We start from the raw sequence: 20,237 nt of genomic DNA on the forward strand, positions 1-20,237 counted from the left end.
GCGGCACTGGATTTCCGGTTCGGAAAGCGGAAGTAAACAACGGCCTAGCTGATAGATAAACTGCTTCTTTAGCATCACTTATGATTTAAAAAGTTAAGAAGTGGTTTATATGGCATTTAATAATTCTCACAGCACCGAACTGAGTTCCCCCGTCAAAATAAGAAGAAAAAAGCATAAGCAGAACTAATGCTGTGCATTGTGGGAAACAGTACTCTAGGCAGACTGGTCCGATGCATACTGTGAAATTTTCCTGAGAGCTTTGGAATACTGCAGATTTTGGTCTTGTTCACTTACTGCACACTGAATTTTGGACCAAATCCGTGTGTACTGCTAGTATAGTGGGCGGTTTCAAAAACAGCCTGTGATGAATGTGTACACTGTGAAACTTGTGAAAAAAAACTGGCGCTCCAGTCTGCTGTGACATTCAATGACATGAACTCCACGTGTTTATTTCAAAATCCTCACTTAAGGCATTTATGAGACACTGCATAAAGACATAACATGGACACTTAGGGGGGGGGTGTCGGTATTAAACAATAGGTTCTCCATCTCGTCATGGAAAGTTGGCAACCTGAAAAAATCTCACTTGCATATAGTCGTAATTCAAGAGGGTCAACTCAAATCACAGTCCCTATTTTTCCCATGGCAACTAAAATGACACATCACACATTCAAAATAATAAAAAAACAATTACATATATTTAAGTATGCACTTCTAGCAGTGTGTTACAGTCACATTTAAAAAAAATAAAACTATTACACACACATGCTGACTAATGGTGTCATCTTATACTTTCAAGTAAAAAAACACGAGTAAGGGCTAATTTCACAGTAAACAGTAATCAAATGAGCAGATTCATGATCTCTGGATTTGAAGTGTAATGATATGTAAGAAGATTATGTTCAATCATTAGAGCAACATGTTTTTATTCCCTTTAGTTTTTCTGCCGCCGTCCAAATGCAACCTGCAGGTTTTTATATTTGTGCTTTTTCTTCAAACATAGAACAAAGTCGATCTTTTCAAGATGCTTCTGCATGCAATCTTAGAGCTCGAATAACTAGAAATTATCTTCGTGCCGAATCACTTTTTTTTTCTACTCCTGAGGGGTTAAAAGACAACTGAAGACAGGGGGGGTTATTTAGAAGGTCGACACAAACAGATGAAGAAGAGACGAGTGTAAGATAGTTCCAGTGCTGTTTAAGAGCACTGCTTGTAGTTCATTGGAGGGCCACAATCAGAGGACATTCTCAGGGCACAGGAGGAACCATGTTTAGGTCGAGCTGCACTGTGTAGTTCCTTTAAATTAACCTCAAAGCAAACAAAGGGTGAGCGTGGAAATGTAGCAGTGAGGAAGGGAGGGTTTCTTTTGGCACAAAAAAAATAGAAGACTGACATTTTTCAAAGCTGATTACTGAGAAACAACTTTCTATAGACTGCGCAGTGCAGCTCGACAGTTCAGGCAGACTGTGCAGGTTCCATGTGTTGAGGAGTATTTGGTAGTGTTCAGATCTGAGTGGAAACATGAGTGGGTTAGTTTGAAATACACACACACACTGAGACAGTCTGAAGACTTGCACAGTCGGTATAATCCCTTTTTCTTTACACAGACACAAACTCATCCACCTTTCTGATTCATAAAAGAAAAGAAAACAGGATGAAAATATTCAAAACAACAGTTTTCATATTGTGCGAGATCTACAAATGAAAAATTAGCAGCCTCTGAAGACATGTGACGAACACTTACAGACGGACACACGCTAAAACAAGATAAAGGCTCTGTGAGAAAAGAAATCAAAAGGAGTTGCTGGTAGCTTAGTTTTGCTGAGTTTCATTCAAACAATCTCAAGTTTGTAGCACGAGTGGATCGTCTGTCCTCCCTCCCTGGACATGTACTGCATATCCACGCCTGTTTCTTTCCTCTGAGTCTGACCACCTCCACCTCCTCCTCCTCCTCCTCCTCCTCCTATCATCCCTTTCCTCCCTTCCTGTTCTCCATCCATGCCGGCGCTCGGCACTTTGACCCAGCCGTCCGTGGCCAGGCCGTGCTTCTTCTGGTGCCTCTTGTAGTTGTCCCAGTGGCCCGTGGTGTAGCCGCACTCCTGGCACTTGTACGGCTTCTCCCCCGTGTGCCGCAGCATGTGCCGCTTCAGGTTCATGCTCTGGTTGCAGCTGTAGCTGCAGACGGCGCACTGGAACGGCTTCAGGCCTGAATGCACGCGCTGGTGGCGCTTCAAGTTGGCCAAGTTCCCGCAGGCGTAATCGCACAAATGGCACTTGTAGGGTTTCTCGCCCGTGTGCACTCTGTGGTGCCGCTTGAGGTTGTCGAAGTGCGCTGAGGCGTAGTCGCACTGTGGGCACTTGTACGGTTTCTCGCCGCTGTGAGTTTTCATGTGGCGTGCCAGGTGGTTGGGGTAGTGTGTGAGGAAGGGGCAGGCGGCGCAGGTGTACACCTTGTCGCTGCGCTCTCCGGGACTGTTAGGAGACGAGGACGAGTCTTTAGTCAGCATTTCGAGGGTGCATTTGGCGCAAATCTGCGCCGAGGTGCCGTCCTCGTCCTCCAGGACGATGCCGCACAGCCGGCAGGTGTAAGGGAAAAGTGACGGGGGGAGGGGGGCACTGTCTGTCACGCCCCCTCTGTTTGTCCTGCCGCCGCCGCCACTGACTGTGTTCTCCAGCAGAGGTGGAGGTTGGTGTCCAGGAGCTGGGTTGGAGGCGGGTATGGGTGGAGGTGACGCCCCCTTTAAGCCGTCAAAGGTCGGCATGTAGTTGTTGTTCTGTGCGCCCAAACTCAGGTTTGAAGTCGGCCTCACAACTTCTGAAACTTTACAGAAAGAGAGGAGAGAGATTAATATCATATTTATAGAACACAGAGAGAGTAATCTGATTGGATGAGAAGCTATTCATGAGTGAAGATATCAAATAAAACAGCACGAAGGTTGCAAAGGGGTGGGAAGTTTCCAGTAAATTTCCATTGGAAGTTAAGCTGGGGAATTTTGGAGACATTCCAAATTGGAAACTTTCCATGGGAATTAATGGGACATGAGGGTAATTTAATGGAAAGGTATCATATCCAAGCATAAATATTTGTTTTGTTATAAGCAGACATCCATCCAAAATTGAAATCATCTGTGCTTCATGTGATGGAGGAATGCACAGTGCATGTAGGGGGCGGGGTCTCAATGGCCCTGCAGTAAGCAGTGTGCTATGTGCATGTGATTGAGGAATAGCAGAGATATTCAACTGTGCTTGCATGAAATCTGGTTGTTTTAGTCAGGATTATACTGAAATATATTTTCCCCAACTCTATTTAAATTACCTATTAAGAGCCAAACTTCAATTTAGTAAATTCCTGGTTTATTCCCATTAATTCCCATGGAAAGTTTCCAACTTTGAATTTTGCAACCCTAAACAGCACAGGACTTTTATTTTGTGCACCAGTCACTTATGGTGTTAAGAATGAAGCTGTTTTAGATTAATTTAGCTTCTATCTTAGCTTCACACATGCAGCAAGACAGCTTCTTTGGAGACATGATAGATGGAGACAGATAACTAAACGTAAGAGCTGCTGTGATGAAACACTCAAAGTAGCAAGAGCACAAAACATGTTTATATTGCTTGACAACAGTCGAGTGAAGGTCGAGACGTAGAGCAAGGTGTGTTTGGAGAGAATAATGAAAGACTAGATGAAGAAAAATAAAGGGATCTATTTTTTACTGCAACTGTTGTATTTTTGATAAAGCTTACAGTTAGAGCTGGATCAGGCTTGAACCAGCTTTTGTTGTGCTGCTTGGTGAACTGGCGCACTGACACTCCCACCAACCCCCCATCACTTACTTTAACTCTGCCTGTCCCATTAAAGTTACTAACCATAGACCTTTCTAGAGTCCCTGAACTCCCTTGTCTCGTAGGTCCCTCTGAGCTGCTGTAGACGTCCTCCTGATGCGGACATGCTGGACTCCAGCGGCAACAGCTTCTACTACTCGTCTCATCACTATCACCTCTCTCTCTTACTCCCCTCTATCCCTCTTTCAAGACCCAACTGGGTCGAGGCATGATGGATGGCTGTCTAACATGAGTCTGGTTCTGCCTGAGGTTTCTGCCTGTTAAAAGGAAGTTTTTCCTCACCACTGTAACTAGCTAAATACTGAGAGGTGCAATGCTCATGATGGATTAAGGTGGGGTCAGACTGAGTCTTACCCTGTCTTGAAGTTGGGTCTCGGTTTATAATTTGACATAGAGTGGTCTAGACCTCCTATGTTTGTAAAAGCGTCTTGAGATAACGTTTGTTGTGATTTGGAGCTATACAAATAAAGATTGATTGATTGATATAAAAGCAATATCACACTCGAGGTCGTGCTGTTCTTGTAAATATCAGCATGGCTGTGATTACGTCACAGGCACAAGGCCACAGGACGGATGTTGAAGATAGTCACAGCCATAATGATATTCAGCTCGACCTTCAGTATGACAGTTTCAAACAGCAGCTCTAGAAGCATCATCCCATGACTCTTCACGAAGTTAATCTGAGTGATGATGAGGAAATGATAAATACCCTTGGCTGAAGCAGAAGAGACTTCCTCATTGGCTCTCTGCCCGGGCAGTTGCCTCTTGAGGACGTTCTGTCCAATGATGGGTCTCTGTGGCAGCACGTCGTGTCCGCCCCCCAAAGAGGGCACGTGCATGCGCTGGTGCCTCTTCAGGTTGCCGAGGGAACTGCAGGCAAAAGTGCAGCTGTCACATTTGTACGGTTTCTCCCCGGTGTGAATGCGCAGGTGTCTCTGCAGGTTCACCAGCTGAGCCGAGGCGTAAGTGCACAGCGGGCAGTTGTAGGGCTTCTCCCCGTTGTGCGTCTTCATGTGACGCTTCACGTGGTTGGCGTAGCGGGAGGAGAAGCCGCAGAGGTGACACGAGTGCAGTTTGGGGAATTTGTCCTCAGCCGTCATGTCTTTGTCCATCATCCCGTCCCCCATGTCGTCGTCGTCGTCATCATCGTCGTCGTCCATCTGCAAACCTGAGCGAATCCCGCTCATGCTTCCAAAGGGAGAGCAGAAGTCCGTGCTTTTGGCTTCCCTTGAGGCTTTGCAGCACCTGAGGCAAAACGGACCCACCAGGTCTATGCCCGGTCCTAAAGGTTCATCGCGGAGCTGACCGCAGCCCCTGCAGGACAGGTAGGGAGGGAAACTGGGCTCCGACTGGGACGCTCCGCCCTCCTCATCCCTCCCGTTGTCAGTGGCGCCGTGTGAGTTTTCTGTTTCACTCTCCATGCTGAGCTGGCTGTACGCAGGGCTCTCCTCATCAGCCAGAGGGTACACGGAGAAGCCGATCTCAGCTGCTACTTCTGCACACGAGACAAAGAGAGGGAAACCATGAGTCTAAACAATGCACACCAGAATCTACAAAAACACACTCCAGGACCTAAAACATTCACTCCTTCACTGCAGCTGATGAATAAAGAGTAAATATGAAAGATTGGGAAGCTTATCAGGGGATCCACCGTAGCTCCAAGGCACAATGAAACTCCTTAGGCCATATGAATCGGAGGAAAGAAAACACTAGAGAGCACAGAGAGAGAGAGAGGGAGAGAGGGAAGGAGGGAGGGAGGGGTGTGGAATGTGAATGAAAGAAGAGGAGAGGGTCTGAATGTAGAAGAATGTCAGAGGAGACACGGTTGAGGTGTGGCTCTGCTTCTCTCAGCATCACTTGTATGATGCTTTGAGTCTACTTTAAAGGGTTAAAATCTAATTTTGCTCTCTATATATGTTTAAAATATCTTTGGTTCCCAACCTGAGGTCTGGGTCCCAAAGAGGGGACGCCAGGGGTCCCAAAGGTGGGACGCCAGGGATCCCAAAGGGGGCAGTGAGGCTTTTGTCTGCTCTGAGGTTGTCGAAATTACATAACCAAAACCACAATTATACAAAGTCCCTCAAGTTCCAAAATGTGAAAAATGTTACCTTGTGCATACAAAATGATCTTGTACGCACAAGATCAAAACTTGTTCCTACAAAATAACACCACTATGCGCAAGATATAATTATTTATAGGGAGAATATAGATATTTACATTGTGATCACAAGAATGTTAGTTTGTTTCCAAAAGTTAAAAACTTGTGCGCGCAAGATAACACTATGTTCCCACAAGTTTGACTGCTCCCACATTCAAATGAATGGGGGAGATGGACTTTTTTACCTATACTGCAGCCAGCCACCAGGGGGCAGTCACACTGCTGAAAGCCTCACCACCAGCCACCGGAACCTCTCCCTTGGACTCCAAACAATAACACACTTCCTGGACAGTTCAAAACATTTTGTGCAGATACAACTGTGTAAAAAAAAAATCATATTTTTCCACCATTGTTTTGGTACAAACATGCACGTGTGTAGGTCTAATCTTGTTGAATATTACAAGAGGAATAGCTTACACCAGAAAAGAGACATTTATAGATTTAGAGAACGATTCTAATTAAATATATATATAAAAAAACATTTTAATATTTTATTTGTAACTTTTTAAATGTGTCAATAAGACTAAACTAAAACAATCAAACAGGGGCTCAGACATGTGAAATGAAATAAAATTGATAATATTAAAAATAAAATGAACAGATCAATAAATTAACAGAAAACTTGTGAATACAATTGTAGTTGAAAGACAATTTTAAATGACAAAATAAATGAAGAGGAGTAATAAAATAAATAAATTACAATACATATAGACACATACAAACACACATCTGCACACACATGCATACACACATTTAGAGAGAGAGAGCAGAAAGTGTGTTTTTATTTTTGGCAGCAATGCATCGCCTGTCTTTCTGTGAGGGTCCTCATGAGAGAGGGAGATAGAAACCCTCAGCTCCCAGTTTCTTAGATACAAGTCAGGGGAGCTCCAAGGAAACAAGGTATGTAACCACTGCACGTTATAACGAGTAATGTCGGACACAGCCTCGTGTTTCTCTCCTGCTACTTGTTAGATCTACAACATTTCACAGCCACCACATCTTTCTTTGTTGAAACAAGTACATCAATAGACCTACAATTATAGCAATTAAGACTTACACCCCAATTTATAAGTGACATGAAACAAAAGGCTTGCTCTGAGGACATCAACCAACAACACATGTTGTTGAGTTACCTCTGTAGTGCATCAAAAGGACGGTTTTCAAGACCTTTAACATCTACAGCAGGTTTTAGACCACACTTTGTGGATGTATTCACAAAAAACAAACGTACTCCACCGATGAGGAAACACTTGATTCAGACCAGGCTCGTATAGAGAAAGTTTGAAGAGAGAATGCTGAAATGAGCAGAGCTGATGACATGAGGAAAATATCCTCCACTTAGAAACTCCAGACTTCAGTTTAACTCTGTTACCATCGACTGTTTTTACACCTGAAGGCAGAAATCTAACCCACATAGTGTCCCCTTTACATATCTTACTGAATGAATCAAAGCCCTCTTCATCAATAGAAAAAAACCTCCAGATTAAAGTAAGTTAAGCTCAGACTGTCTCTCCTCAAAGCTTAAAGAAAGTGAGAATTCAGAGAGAAGCATTTGATACTCACAGAGCTACCAGCAAGGTCACCTGAGCTGTATCTGCTGCTTTCCCATCTGAAGGTTTTTCACACAAAAGAAAGAAAAACGTCTCTTTTCCCCCAAAGGAGAAGAAGAAGAAGAAAAAGCTCAGAGACTTCAAACGCCGCGTAGCTGGACTCCGGTCTGAACTACACACACTGAGCGAGCAGAAAGAGGAGCACCTTCCTCCACGGCAGCAGAGGCAGGATGTGAGGAAGGCGAGGGTTCGGTGCTGGCCTTATATCTGCCCCCCTGGAAACCCCCTCGTGGATGATTACCAGCCTAATGATGATGATGATGACTATAATGGTGAGGCTGCAGCTGATGATGATGATAATGATGATGAGGGACGACGATGATGATGATGATGATGATGATGATGATGATGATGATGATGATGATGAGGGGGAAACGGTAATGGTGGTGGGAGCAGAGGCTGATGATGATGATGATGATGATGATGATGATGATGAATACGTGCCCTCCTATAATGGTGTCCTTGATGGTAATAGTCCTATTTTTATGACCATTATATAATAATGGCGTCTCAGCTCCTTTCTCTACTTTTCCATTTTCAGATCACTCTGTCTGACAAAGAGGCATGCTGGGAAATTTGAGCTGCTAGTTCCATTTCTCTTACTGTCGCACAGAGGGAGGGAGGGAAGGAGGAGGTGAGCACTCTTCATCTCTGTGAAACAAACCTCTGAGTCCTCTTCGTGGTACAAATGAAAGCATCACAGCCACATTCAAACCATCTCAGTAATCTACATCACATGATCAGGCCGTGTTTTATCTACAGGAGGTCAGAGACGATGGCTGATTCAGAGCGGAGAGATGCCGTCGCCCTGTCTCTGAATGATTGGAGCTCAAACTGTGGAGAACATTCAAGTGTGTAATAATGACCTGGCTGTGTGCTCCTCTGATTCCCTTCACTGTTTAATCAACAGACACATCTGCAGCACATCAAAATACACAAACACACTGAGACTAGAGGGGGAAAACTCTGATGATAGACCGGCCCGACATAGGAAATGTTAAAATAAAAAGGCCCTTTCTGCTATAGATGTTCACATTGTTATTTTCTATTCATGTAGATGTTTTTTTATGAGCAGCTGAGGCCTCATGTCCCTGACTTCAACTAATTTTACAACAGAAAAGGTATTCTAAGAGACAAGAAAGCACATTGTTTGAGCTACATATTCACTCTCTTTTTGCTCCAGTGGTTAGTTTGCATCACGGCTGATAGTAACCTGGTATTCTATGATAGATAGATATGATAGATGGCTGTCTAACATGAGTCTGGTTCTGCCTGAGGTTTCTGCCTGTTAAAAGGAAGTTTTTCCTCGCCACTGTAACTAGCTAAATACTGCGATGTGCAATGCTCATGATGGATTAAGGTGGGGTCAGACTGAGTCTTACCCTGTCTTGAAGTTGGGTCTCTGTTCATAATTTAACATAGAGTGGTCTAGACCTCCTATGTTTGTAAAAGCGTCTTGAGATAACGTTTGTTGTGATTTGGCGCTATACAAATAAAGATTGATGGATTGATTGATTATTTTTAATCATGTGCTACGGTGAACATCCAGGGGTTGGACATCGAGAGGTTGGAGACCTACAAAAACCTGGGTGTTCACCTCAACAATAAACTGGACTGGTCACACAACACCAACGTCCTGTACAAGAAGGGCCAAAGTCGTCTGCACCTGCTGAGAAGACTGAGGTCCTTCGGAGTGTGAAGGACTCTGTTACGGACATTTTATGACACTGTGGTAGCGTCTGCTTTCTTCTATGCAGTGGTCTGCTGGGGAGCAGGGAGCACAGACAGGAAGAGACTTAACAGACTGGTCAGGAGGGCCAGTTCTGTCCTGGGCTGTCCTCTGGACTCCATAGAGGAGGTGGGTGAGAGGAGGATGTTAGCCAAGCTGACATCCATCATGGACAATCCCTCTCACCCCCTGCATGAGACTGTGGGGTCCCTGAGCAGCTCCTTCAGCAGCAGACTGAGACTCCCACCCTGCAGGACGGAGCGCTACCGCAGGTCCTTCATCCCATCTGCAATCAGACTGTTTAACACCAGGACTGCTGTGTCCCGTTAATCAGCTGTTCTCATCTTTTATTCCACTAGTTACTATGTTACTTGGCACATTCACAAATAACTACTGTATCCATCAAAATCACACTGTTCTTCATACTGTGTATGTTTGTTTTTAAATAACCTGATGCATTTTTGTTGTGCAATAACTTACCTTATCTATTATCAGATATAAGTGTACATAGTGTGTATATATCTGTAATAGCTGCCATATTTTATTTTATTTTTATTTTATTTTATTCTATTTTATTTTATTTTACCCTTTTCATTGCTATTATTACTGTTATAATATTTTTTAACTATGTTAGTATATTGTTGTATTCCCCTGTCCCATGTTGTAAGCTGCTGTAACAAAAGAAATTTCCCCCAATGGGGGACAAATAAAGTATATCTTATCTTATCTCTTTTGTCCCTTTCAGCACACCGTAGCTAAGCTGCCGCAGCATCTTCCTGCTTCCCGCTGCCGCTGTGATAGCAAATAATAACACTTGCACATTTCACTTCAAAGAAACTCCCCGACAGCTCAGTTGACTAGTCAAAAGTAACATGTCAATCAATCAATCTATCTTTAATTATGGGGCGCCGTTGGCCTAGCGGTCTAAGCGCACACCCCACACACAGAGGCCATAGTCGTCATCGCAGAGGTTGCAGGCTCAACCATTTGCTGCATGTCCTACCCCCATGTCTCTGCTCCCCACATTTCCTGTCTCTCTCGCTGTCCAATACATTAAACTCAACTCAACTTTATTTATAAAGCACTTTAAGAACAACAGCAGTCGGACACAAAGTGCTGTACAGAAACATAATGGATAAAAACAAACAATAAAATCATAAAATCAATAAGAACAATAAGATAAAATAAAGTTAAAAAATAAAAATAAAAATAAAAATAAAAAGGCACTGAAACAAGAGCAGGGTCTCATGCTGAGTCGAAAGCCAGGGAATAAGAATTAAAAGGCAAAAATACCCAAAAATATAACTTTAAAAAAAAAAATCTATATTTATTTATAAAGCGCCAAATCAAAACAAACGTTATCTCAAGACTAGGGATGTCAACAATAAATTGATTATTGATTAATTGATTGTTAAGAACTTACTTGAACACATTTTTGTGTTTTGATTTTCTATCAAGTGGAAGAAACATCATGTGGTCTCATATTTCATTCAGCTATCAGGGAGGTTTTTTTGTACCTTTAAAGCATGTTTCCATGTGAATCAGGTGAGACTCTCAGCTGGGGGCTGCGGCTGAGTAAATCCACATGTTGAAGTCTGAGCTTTCACTTTTATGACTGTATGTCCGCGGAGATTATGAGCCTGCTCCACATGTTGCTATTCAGCATGTTTAACGTTTTGAACGCCTCAACACGATCCGTACCTTTTCAATACTGTCAGTTATGTACATGCATTGTGTCATGAAGGAAAATTCGATGCCTGGAGCGACGCCTGCGAGCTAGTTCAGGCAGACAACTCGAGCTGCAATGCTATACACATGTCACATGTCCCACTCTCATAACCATCATCCAATCCTGCCCTCTGCCTCTCAAATTGGCGGTCTATTTAAACTGGGAAAATCTCCCTGAATTTTCTTTCATCCCCACCGCCACCCCAGCATCCACCTGCAGGCTCCAGGGGGTGTTCAGTATGTTGTGCTGTCTGCATGTAAACTTATCTGCAGGGAGTGATGAGGCCGGAGCCTGGGCGCCAAACTTGAATATGTATTGCTGCTACAATAAACAATTTAAAAGTGAGTTGTCTGACTGAAATGCATTTGGCATTGTTTTTGACATGGAAAACTTTTTCCTTTTTTTTTTAAAGATGAATCAACAATGGATCGTAAACATTTTCAAAGATCGATCAGGGAAAATACTTGAAATTGACATCCCTACTCAAGACTCTTTCCAAACAGAGCAGGTCTAGACCGTACTCTATGTTCTATTATTTACAAAGACCCAACATCAAGACAGGATAAGATCCAGTCCCATCTTACAGACAGGACTCAGTCTGATCTCATCTTAATCCACCATGAGCAGAGCACTTTGCAGCATTTAGCAAGTTACAGTGGCAAGGACAAACTTCCTTTAACAGGCAGAAACCTCCAGCAGGACCAGACTCATGTTAGACACACATCTGCTGAGACTGAGTTGAGAGAGGGATGGAGATGATGTGCCAACTAGAATTAAAATATCACCAAACCACTCTGAGTGTGAGCTACTGCATACATGTGCGGAGGAAGTGACCCACTCTGCCACATCCTGCTGCTCAGTACCACAAGCTCTGGTCTCACAGTTTTTTTGCTTTTGCTTTTTTTTGCTTTATTGGCATGAACAAAGAGATGTTATTGCCAAAGCACATAAATTCATAAAATACATTATATATACTGTTTTGCTTTGAGTTTACTTCACAGTTTATTATTATCATTTAATGATTCTAAGGGCTCATTGAGCTAAATTAAGCTCAGTGCATATTTGCATTTTATTTTAAATAATAATACATTAAAATATCAAAATGTATTTGCAGCTGCTATTATTTCTGACTGGCTTCACTGTCAGAGCAACATGAATAATGTAATCAGCGATGTTCCCAAATCACCCAGGACTGAGATGTGAATGATTCTAACTTTGAAAACGTCAGTATAAATTCAGAAAAGTGGAAAACATACCTGAAAACTTTTCCAGACCTAGAATCTTGCTCTCATGATCAGGGTCATCAAACTCCAGGTCTTGTCCGAGAAAGAAGTCTGTGTCTAATGTGAGGTTTTCTGGAGCTTCAAAGACTACACCATCTTCAGAATCCACTGCAGAGAGAGAGGGAAACCAACAACACACATTAAACAGATATCACAGCACGGATGGATCAGTTTAAAACCTCGCAGCTCACACGAGAAACACAGGCATTTAAATCTTTTACTAACTAAGTTGATCGTCCTGAGAATGCTGTTTCACCCTCAATTAGCCAGGTCATCAGTGACTCACCTGTTCTTCATGTGGGTGAGATACGAGCTTTAAATACTTTCACTTCAGTTTGAATGTGGCACTAAAAAGTGAACATGGAGGGAAAGTTTCTGCCCTGAAGAAGAGAAACTGCATCGTCTAAACAACAGTGAAGTGCTAACAGTTGACAGATGGGGCTCTTCTTCTGCAGTTACAGCTAATGACGCCTGAAATTCTTAGTCCTGGTCTCTGAAGCTTGATGGCATCCAAACAACTTTCACACAGCTGTCAGTGTTCAGAAAATGACTGTGGGGACAATTCAAGGCCATCACGCTCAGCAGATCCATCCATGCTGCCATCTGCTGGGCGTTTCAGTGTTTGACATAGTGACTGATATTTAAAGGAGACAGTGGGATGTTTCATTTTCTACAAAAGACAATATAAAGGAAAGGCGTTTTTTAACATCAGGAACTTTAACCCAGAACAAGGGACTTTACTCCTGAACTACGGGTGTTTCGACCGGAGGAACAGGGTCTAAATTTAGTCCAGGGGTAGATAATCTCCCCCTTAAAAAGCGTCTGCTTGGGGGGGTTGTACTTTTCAAAGGTCCCGGGACTTTTAGGGGGCAGGGCCTGCAATGCTGAACGTGTCTGATTGGTAGATTAACCGCAGTGTTTTTATTCTGCCCGCCGTCCACGATAACATCAGACACATCTGTGATTTATGGAAGAGGATTAGGGCCACTGAAAAAAAAAAATTAAGGTCACATTTTTTAAAATTATTATTATTATTCTGAGATTAAAGTCAGAATTTGAGAAAAAAGTGTGAATTTTGAGAAAAAAGTAAAAATTCTGACTTTAATCTCAGAATTCAATTTTTTTCTTCTGATAGTAAAAATATTTTTTAAAAATTAGACCTTTATTTATTTTTTTCAGTGGCCCTAATCCTCTTCAGTTGTGATTCACTTGATTTCTCTTTCTTTCATTTGTTTTTATTTGTTCTATCTTTTTTGTATGGGTGTGTACTTTTCAAAAGAAGAAGCTTTGATTCTCTTGATTTAGCAGCTTGTAACAGTAGTCTTCTCTCAGCCCACCGTAAATGCATCTCTCCCGGTGTTACGGTTTTAAAAGTGACCCTGCAAACTGGAGGCCTTTGGCTGAACATGTCATTGTTTGTGGAGTTTACACAGCTGTTGAAACACAGAGGGAGTTCCTGGGAATGCAAACTTATTTAGTTTTTTATTAAGATTTCAAAATATCTTCATCAGATAAATTTAGAGACGTTTATGAGGGATGCATCAGGTTAACAGGGTCGCTGTTTAAACCAAAACACCGGCCAATCTCTGAAGACATTAGCTTGAATAGCTCTTCTTGGAGATGCTGCTGAGTTCAGATTGGACTGTAGCAGGGCTCATAAGCAAACACAGGGATGTCTTACTCCGTCTTACTGGCACAGAAACAAAGAGTCTCATCTCAAATATTTTGTTCCAGTGAACGTGATTGAACAGCATCACTCGTCACAGAAACCAGGGTCATTGTGATCGATGTGTAACATTGCAAGCACTCGATCAGCAGCGCCTGGAGTCCAGATGTGAGAAGAGGAACAGGACACACGCTGTAAAGAACCGACCCTATAACACAGTGCTGTTTTTAGAGAAGAAGAGTGACTGTCGAGTCAAAGTTAAAATAAAAGTGTGAGAGCTCAGATTTGGCTCACAGCTATTGACACAAAAGGAACTTTGAGTACTTACACTTGACTGGCTGTGGATTCTGTTGTTTTTTTCTGGGCATCTTCCAGTCAGCCTCTCTGTTTTTTGGAGCGTCTTCCTGCAGACTTCCACGACCATCAGCTCATTCTCGTCTGATTGGAAGATAATCTTTAGTATTTCTACAAATGTAAGACAAAATAAAAAAGATAAGTGATTAAGCAGTTAGTCATCTTTACTAACGAACACTCCTGCTACTCTAACTGTGAACTGATGGCTAATCAATGATTCATGCAGGAGCGTGTTTTACCTGTGACTCATGTTTTAGTGACTTTGTGGATTTTGTCATAAAAAATGTCAGTCCATCAAATCAGAGAATAAAAATGTGCATCCTGTTCCTCATTTGGTACTTTAGAGCTAGAGATGACTTCATGTCTTCCTGTCCCATTAAAGTGACTAACCATAGACCTTTCTGGAGTCCCTGAGCTCCCTTGTCTCGTAGGTTCCTCTGAGTCGCTGCCATAGACTTCCTGCTGCTGTCAACATGCCAGACTCCAGCTTCTTCAACTACTACCATCCGTCTCACCAATACCATCCCTCTCTCAACACAGTCTCAGCAGATGTGTGTCTAACATGAGTCTGGTCCTGCTGGAGGTTTCTGCCTGTTAAAGGAAGTTTGTCCTTGCTACTGTAACTTGCTAAATGCTGCAAAGTGCTCTGCTCATGGTGGATTAAGATGAGATCAGACTGAGTCCTGTCTGTAAAATGGGACTGGATCTTATCCTGTCTTGATGTTGGGTCTCTGTTGATAATAGAACACAGCGCCTGTAGCACTGCAAACAGCACCTACTGTATGTCCAATTGGATTTGAAGAAGTTTGTAGCACTTACTAGTCTTGTTTCCCTCTAAATCCTTGCTTGTGTTGTACTTACTTTCATTTCAAGTCACTTTGGACAAAAGCATGCTAAATTAATCTGTAGCTTTCTTTTCTTTTTTATGAACTTTGTTTATGAGAGCTTTTTGACATACTTTGTCGTTTGTGTTAAATACTGGTAATTAACAGTGTCATATACCACTGGTTTTCAAAGTGGGTGCCGCCAGGGGGCGCTAGGGAGCCCTAAGAAAATTGGAGGGAAGGGAAAAAAATTTAATCTAATTATTTTTATTTTTTATAACAACACGTTTGTTAATAATTTACTATGCTAAACAAATGTAATAATTATTGAAAAGTGAATAAAAGTAAGGAAACACATTCTGAAAGTTGATGGGGTTCTTTTTACATATTCTGAAGCATTGTCTGTGGGTTTGCAAAGGGGGGTCTTTGGCCAGAAACTAATGCTCTTTTGGGGGCCTCGGCATGGTAAAGTTTGGGAACCACTGTCATATACCAATGAAAATAAAAACAAAAATAATCCTTAAATAATAATAAGAAAATAAATTATTAACTTAAAAACAATAATTAGTGTTGCTATTATTATCATTACAATAGTCAGAACAATAATAATCACCATAAAAACCATAATAACCCTATAGAATATTCAGTTTTTTTATACACTCCCCTTTTTATCCCTCATGTTTCAAAATATAATTAAGTTTTTACTTGTGTGTGTTTGCACAAATTTTAAGAAGCACTTTGCAAGAGAGACGCTGCATAGTAAATAAAGCTGAAACAAATATTAACATTATTACTATTAATTTTATTTGTTGTTGTTGTTTATTTTGCAATTTTTATCATTTAATTTATGTATTTAGTGTATGAATTATTATTATTATATTACTTTTTATTATTATCAACAACGTGTGACACAGTAACTAAAGCAAAAAAAAAAATTAACATTATTACCATCAATTTTATTTTTTGTTATGTTGTTTTTCTGCTATTTTCCTTATTATTTAATTCATTTTCTTTATTATTATTATTATTATTATTATTATTATTATTATTATTAATAACGTGTGACGCCTCCTCAAGCGAGCGTCACAAGACGTCAAAAAACGCGTGACGTAAGCAGGCAACTACTAAGTGTCCCATCAATCCTTATTCTTTAGTATGTCACTTTAAGTCAGAACATTTACTAGGGAAATGTATGAAGACAGGTAAATATTGCCATGTGGGTAACTTGAACCAATGTCTGTCCTCTTCTTGAGCCTCTAGAAAAAACATAAATATTATAAATAACATAAATCCTAGCTACCATATTAAACTAGCTATGTTTTATTTAATTATAGGGCTCATAATAAAAGCTTAAACATCACACAGCTAGTCTCATTTGGTGTTCAGAGTCTTACCGCAGTGTGTGAATGATTATTAGCACATCTCTTATGATCCAGTGGAGCGAGCCAATAACTCAGAGCAGTGTCAGCAGTTTCTCTCATGTGTTATATTAAAACCATGTTTAAGAGGTTTGAGTTAGCGGTTATATATGAGACTAAGGTTTCTATAATGGACATTTACTATGTAGCCTCCAAGCTAGTTTAGCTCCATGGCTAACCCATTATCTCTGCTGCTGCAGCTCGACAGAGAGCAATGAAGCGAGCTAGCTCTTTAACCTGAAACATGTCCTCACAGCTAGCTTAATGTTGACAATAAGACATGTCAGAAAGGAGTGGAAACGTACGCTGTGTTAATACTAAGTAGCTCTATATAACGCGTCGTCAAAGGCACGTAGTAGTTAATGACTGTCAGTGTTCTCTCCATTAGATATAATCCTCTATAAAACATGTTAACACTCAGCCTTCAGCTAAACTAGCCGAGCAGCCGTCAAGCTAACTCACCTGAAAGACGTGAATATTCCTCTCGGTGTAAAAGGTTCCTGTTGGATCCGGATGAGCCATCAGACACAGCAGAGGTACAAAGTCTGGAGATCCGCCATTTCTTCATGAGCTGCGGTGACAAAGAAAGGCAATTAATGGTATTTTTCATAACTTAATTGATTTTCTGATTCGTCTGAGATCCGACAGCAGCAACAACAAACTCACTTCCGGCCTGGGACCTTCAAAGTAAAAGTCGCTGCTCAAATTCCTCGAGCATAAATAAAAATAAAAAAAAATTATTATTTGTTTTAAAAAATATGATTGAATTCGTAAACGTTTATTAAGAAACACCAGGATTCAGCCTGTAGTTGTTAAATGATTTATTATTTGTTTTGTTGAAATGCTTCGAAGATGGGGTAGCATGGGCGTGTCTAGACCATAGACTGTTTAAATATGTATAATAATATATAGATATAATGATATATAATAATATATAAAGGTCTAGACTTTTGGCTGGGCTTTCCCAAGTGTATGTGGCCCAATATGTATGATAATATATGATAATAATAAATAATCATATACAAGAAAATAGAATGATATATAGTAATGTATAATGATATATAATAATATATAATGGTCTAGACTTTTGACTGGGCTGGCCCAAGTGAGGCACTTACAGAGGCAGGGGATGACCAGAATATTTGTTAGCATGCAAACAAATAAAAAGCACTGTCCTACTCTGTTTTCACTATGTAGCCTATTTGATTTAATTTTATTAATATTTATTTTATATAGCTATTCTGCACTTCTGTATGTTCTTTAATATTTCATTGTATTTTATTTTTGATATATTCTTTTTTATATCTTATTTTATTCCTTCTTTCTATTAATATTTTGACTTTCTTATATAAGAGCATACTGTAATGACTGAAGTTCCCCAGTGATAAATAAAGTATTTCTGATTCTGATTCTGACAATGTTTTTATTTATCTACAACTGTTTTGATTGATACATATCAGTCCTCATTAGTTGTTCTTTACCTCCAAAGTTAAAAAAAAAAAATATCAGCCTAACATGAAAAATTATATTCGAACCATTAGGATTTATCTGAGCTTTGTTTAAATGTGCATTTATTGATTTATTGATTTATTTTGTATCGATGACTTTTATTATGAAGGCCCGGGTCACACACCGGATGTCTTCTTGTTTGGGTGATGATGTAACTTGATTCCATAGATGTTGTATACATTTCCTGTTAGCTCGTGTTTCCGCTTCCGAAACTAATTATCTTTGCGGTATCTTTTCCAGCCTCACCCCCCTGTGTCTCCCACAACACTCATCCTCCCTCATTTACATTTATGTGCAATCAACACTAAGACAATACTGCAGAGATGTCACTGTTCACACTGGATCTCACAGGACATGGGATTCTATGTCCAAGCTGCAGCAGGACTTAGTGAGACAGAGAGAGGGGAACTACAATATATTGGATGCTGAAATTAATCTTTGAGATGGACTTATGAAAGTGCCTCTCCTTTCAGGCCCTTCATTTCAGCTCTAAGCTTTACTCTCCATGCCCCTTTGTTCCTGTTGTTGTTGTGTTGTGTAATGCTTTTCATCCCTCTGATGTTAAAATTAGCATTTCTTCTTTCAGCCTTTTAAGAAAATTTAGTTTAACTTCCAGTTAGGATGTAATACAGCTTAGCTTCTCACTGCTGACGCAATCTATTTCCACTTTCTTTCCATCATTTGTTCCCCTTTAAGAAAGAGTCCAGGTTCTGCAGTGCACTTCACACACCAACATTTTCTTTGCCTTTGGTAAGAACACATCTTTGAGTATTTCACACGACCTTTTATGTCAACCACTGACCCTCCTCTGCTGCTCTGCTTAGAGACAGCTTTACAAGTTCAGACCTTGTAACTCCCACAGCTTTCTCTTTTCATACACACTATATACATCAAGCAATGAATCATCTATCCGTTTATAGAAACTGAAGTTATTCATGCACCCTTTTCAAATATGTCTGCCTTAAAAGCACCAAAAGAATTCTCCATCTGAGATATTTTTTCTTTAACCTTTTTCAGACATTAACCTTAGCACTCATAAATTTGAAGATGGCACTGTGGTAATGTATTTCCAAACTGCAGTGGTAGCTGTTCTTATCTGAGGAGCTGAAACATTTATGCTCCTCACTTGACCTAATTATTTCACATATCTGGACCTATTAGGACAGAGAAGTTTGTCAGTCCTTCGTAATGTACCAATGTTAGAGGAGAAAATGTAGCACCCAACAGGACAAAACCAGCAGAACACAGTGCCATGTGTTGCTACCAAGGTCATCAGCTTAGATCACTTCCAACCCACAGCTTGTAAACTCACAGCAAAGTATAGAATCTAAACTGGTAATGATAGAATTAAAAATAGCAAAATTGACATCTGCACGCCTAAGGACCTCTGAATATGCGACAGGAGCCAGGGGCACATCCAAAAGGAGGCCAGGGAGGCAGAGATAATGTATAGTGAGCTAGTGGTTATATACATAATCCGACTTATTGCCTGGCCACCTAATAAAGACACAAACAAGCTGACAGAATTAACTACCATTGCTGCCAATCAGAATTCAGCATTTAACACAGTTGGGTGATCATTAAGAAGGCTGGGTACTGAAGAATGGCTATTTAAAATATGACTATGAAGCCCATGCGGAAGTTAAAAAAAATGCAGTTCATTGAGCGTACACTTAAAGCAGGCAGCAGAAACACCATAAACTACATACACACCCATTCAAAAAACACAATATTTGCAGCAATAATAAACATGTTTGCAGCCTGGTACAAAAAAACAGTTTGGGTCTAAATAGCTCATTTTTTTCTATCAGCACATACTGTACAGGGTGGGTTCATTTTTTATAACTCAGTTTTTTCGTAGATATGAAACTTTCGTGTTTTGCCCAAATAAGGACACAGCTGACTTGATTGACAGATGGGCACCCTGTAACTGTAGGGGGGCGGCAGTAGCTCAGTCCATAGGGTCTTGGCTTAGGTCGCCGGTTCGAGCCCCAGCATAGACGAAGCTTGGCAAGTGGACTGGTGGCTGGAGAGGTGCTGGTTCACTTGCCTGGGCACTGCCTCGGTGCCCTTGAGAAAGACACCGAACCCCCAACTGCCTGGGGTTGGCAGTT

At 41.0% G+C, this 20,237-nt stretch overlaps 1 protein-coding gene across 2 annotated transcripts; it reads right to left on the bottom strand.

The window, feature by feature from the left end:
• Nucleotides 1–418: 418 nt before the first annotated feature.
• znf513a (zinc finger protein 513a) lies at nt 419–17,309 on the bottom strand. Of its 2 annotated transcripts, none has more exons than XM_034698965.1 (5): nt 17,077–17,309; nt 14,347–14,456; nt 12,326–12,460; nt 4,553–5,338; nt 419–2,821 (listed from the first exon to the last, which is right to left on the bottom strand). In XM_034698965.1, exons 2-5 carry the CDS (start codon nt 14,384–14,386, stop codon nt 1,833–1,835), a joined length of 1,950 nt encoding a protein of 649 aa, XP_034554856.1. In that variant the 5' UTR covers nt 14,387–14,456; nt 17,077–17,309; the 3' UTR covers nt 419–1,832. The 2 variants fall into 2 exon arrangements, with proteins under 2 accessions (XP_034554856.1, XP_034554855.1); XM_034698964.1 differs by having other exon boundaries at nt 14,347–14,483; nt 17,077–17,284.
• Between the last annotated feature and the right edge of the window lie 2,928 nt (nt 17,310–20,237).

The sequence above is a fragment of the Notolabrus celidotus genome, chromosome 13, assembly GCF_009762535.1.
Source record: "Notolabrus celidotus isolate fNotCel1 chromosome 13, fNotCel1.pri, whole genome shotgun sequence".
Classification (NCBI taxonomy): domain Eukaryota; kingdom Metazoa; phylum Chordata; class Actinopteri; order Labriformes; family Labridae; genus Notolabrus; species Notolabrus celidotus.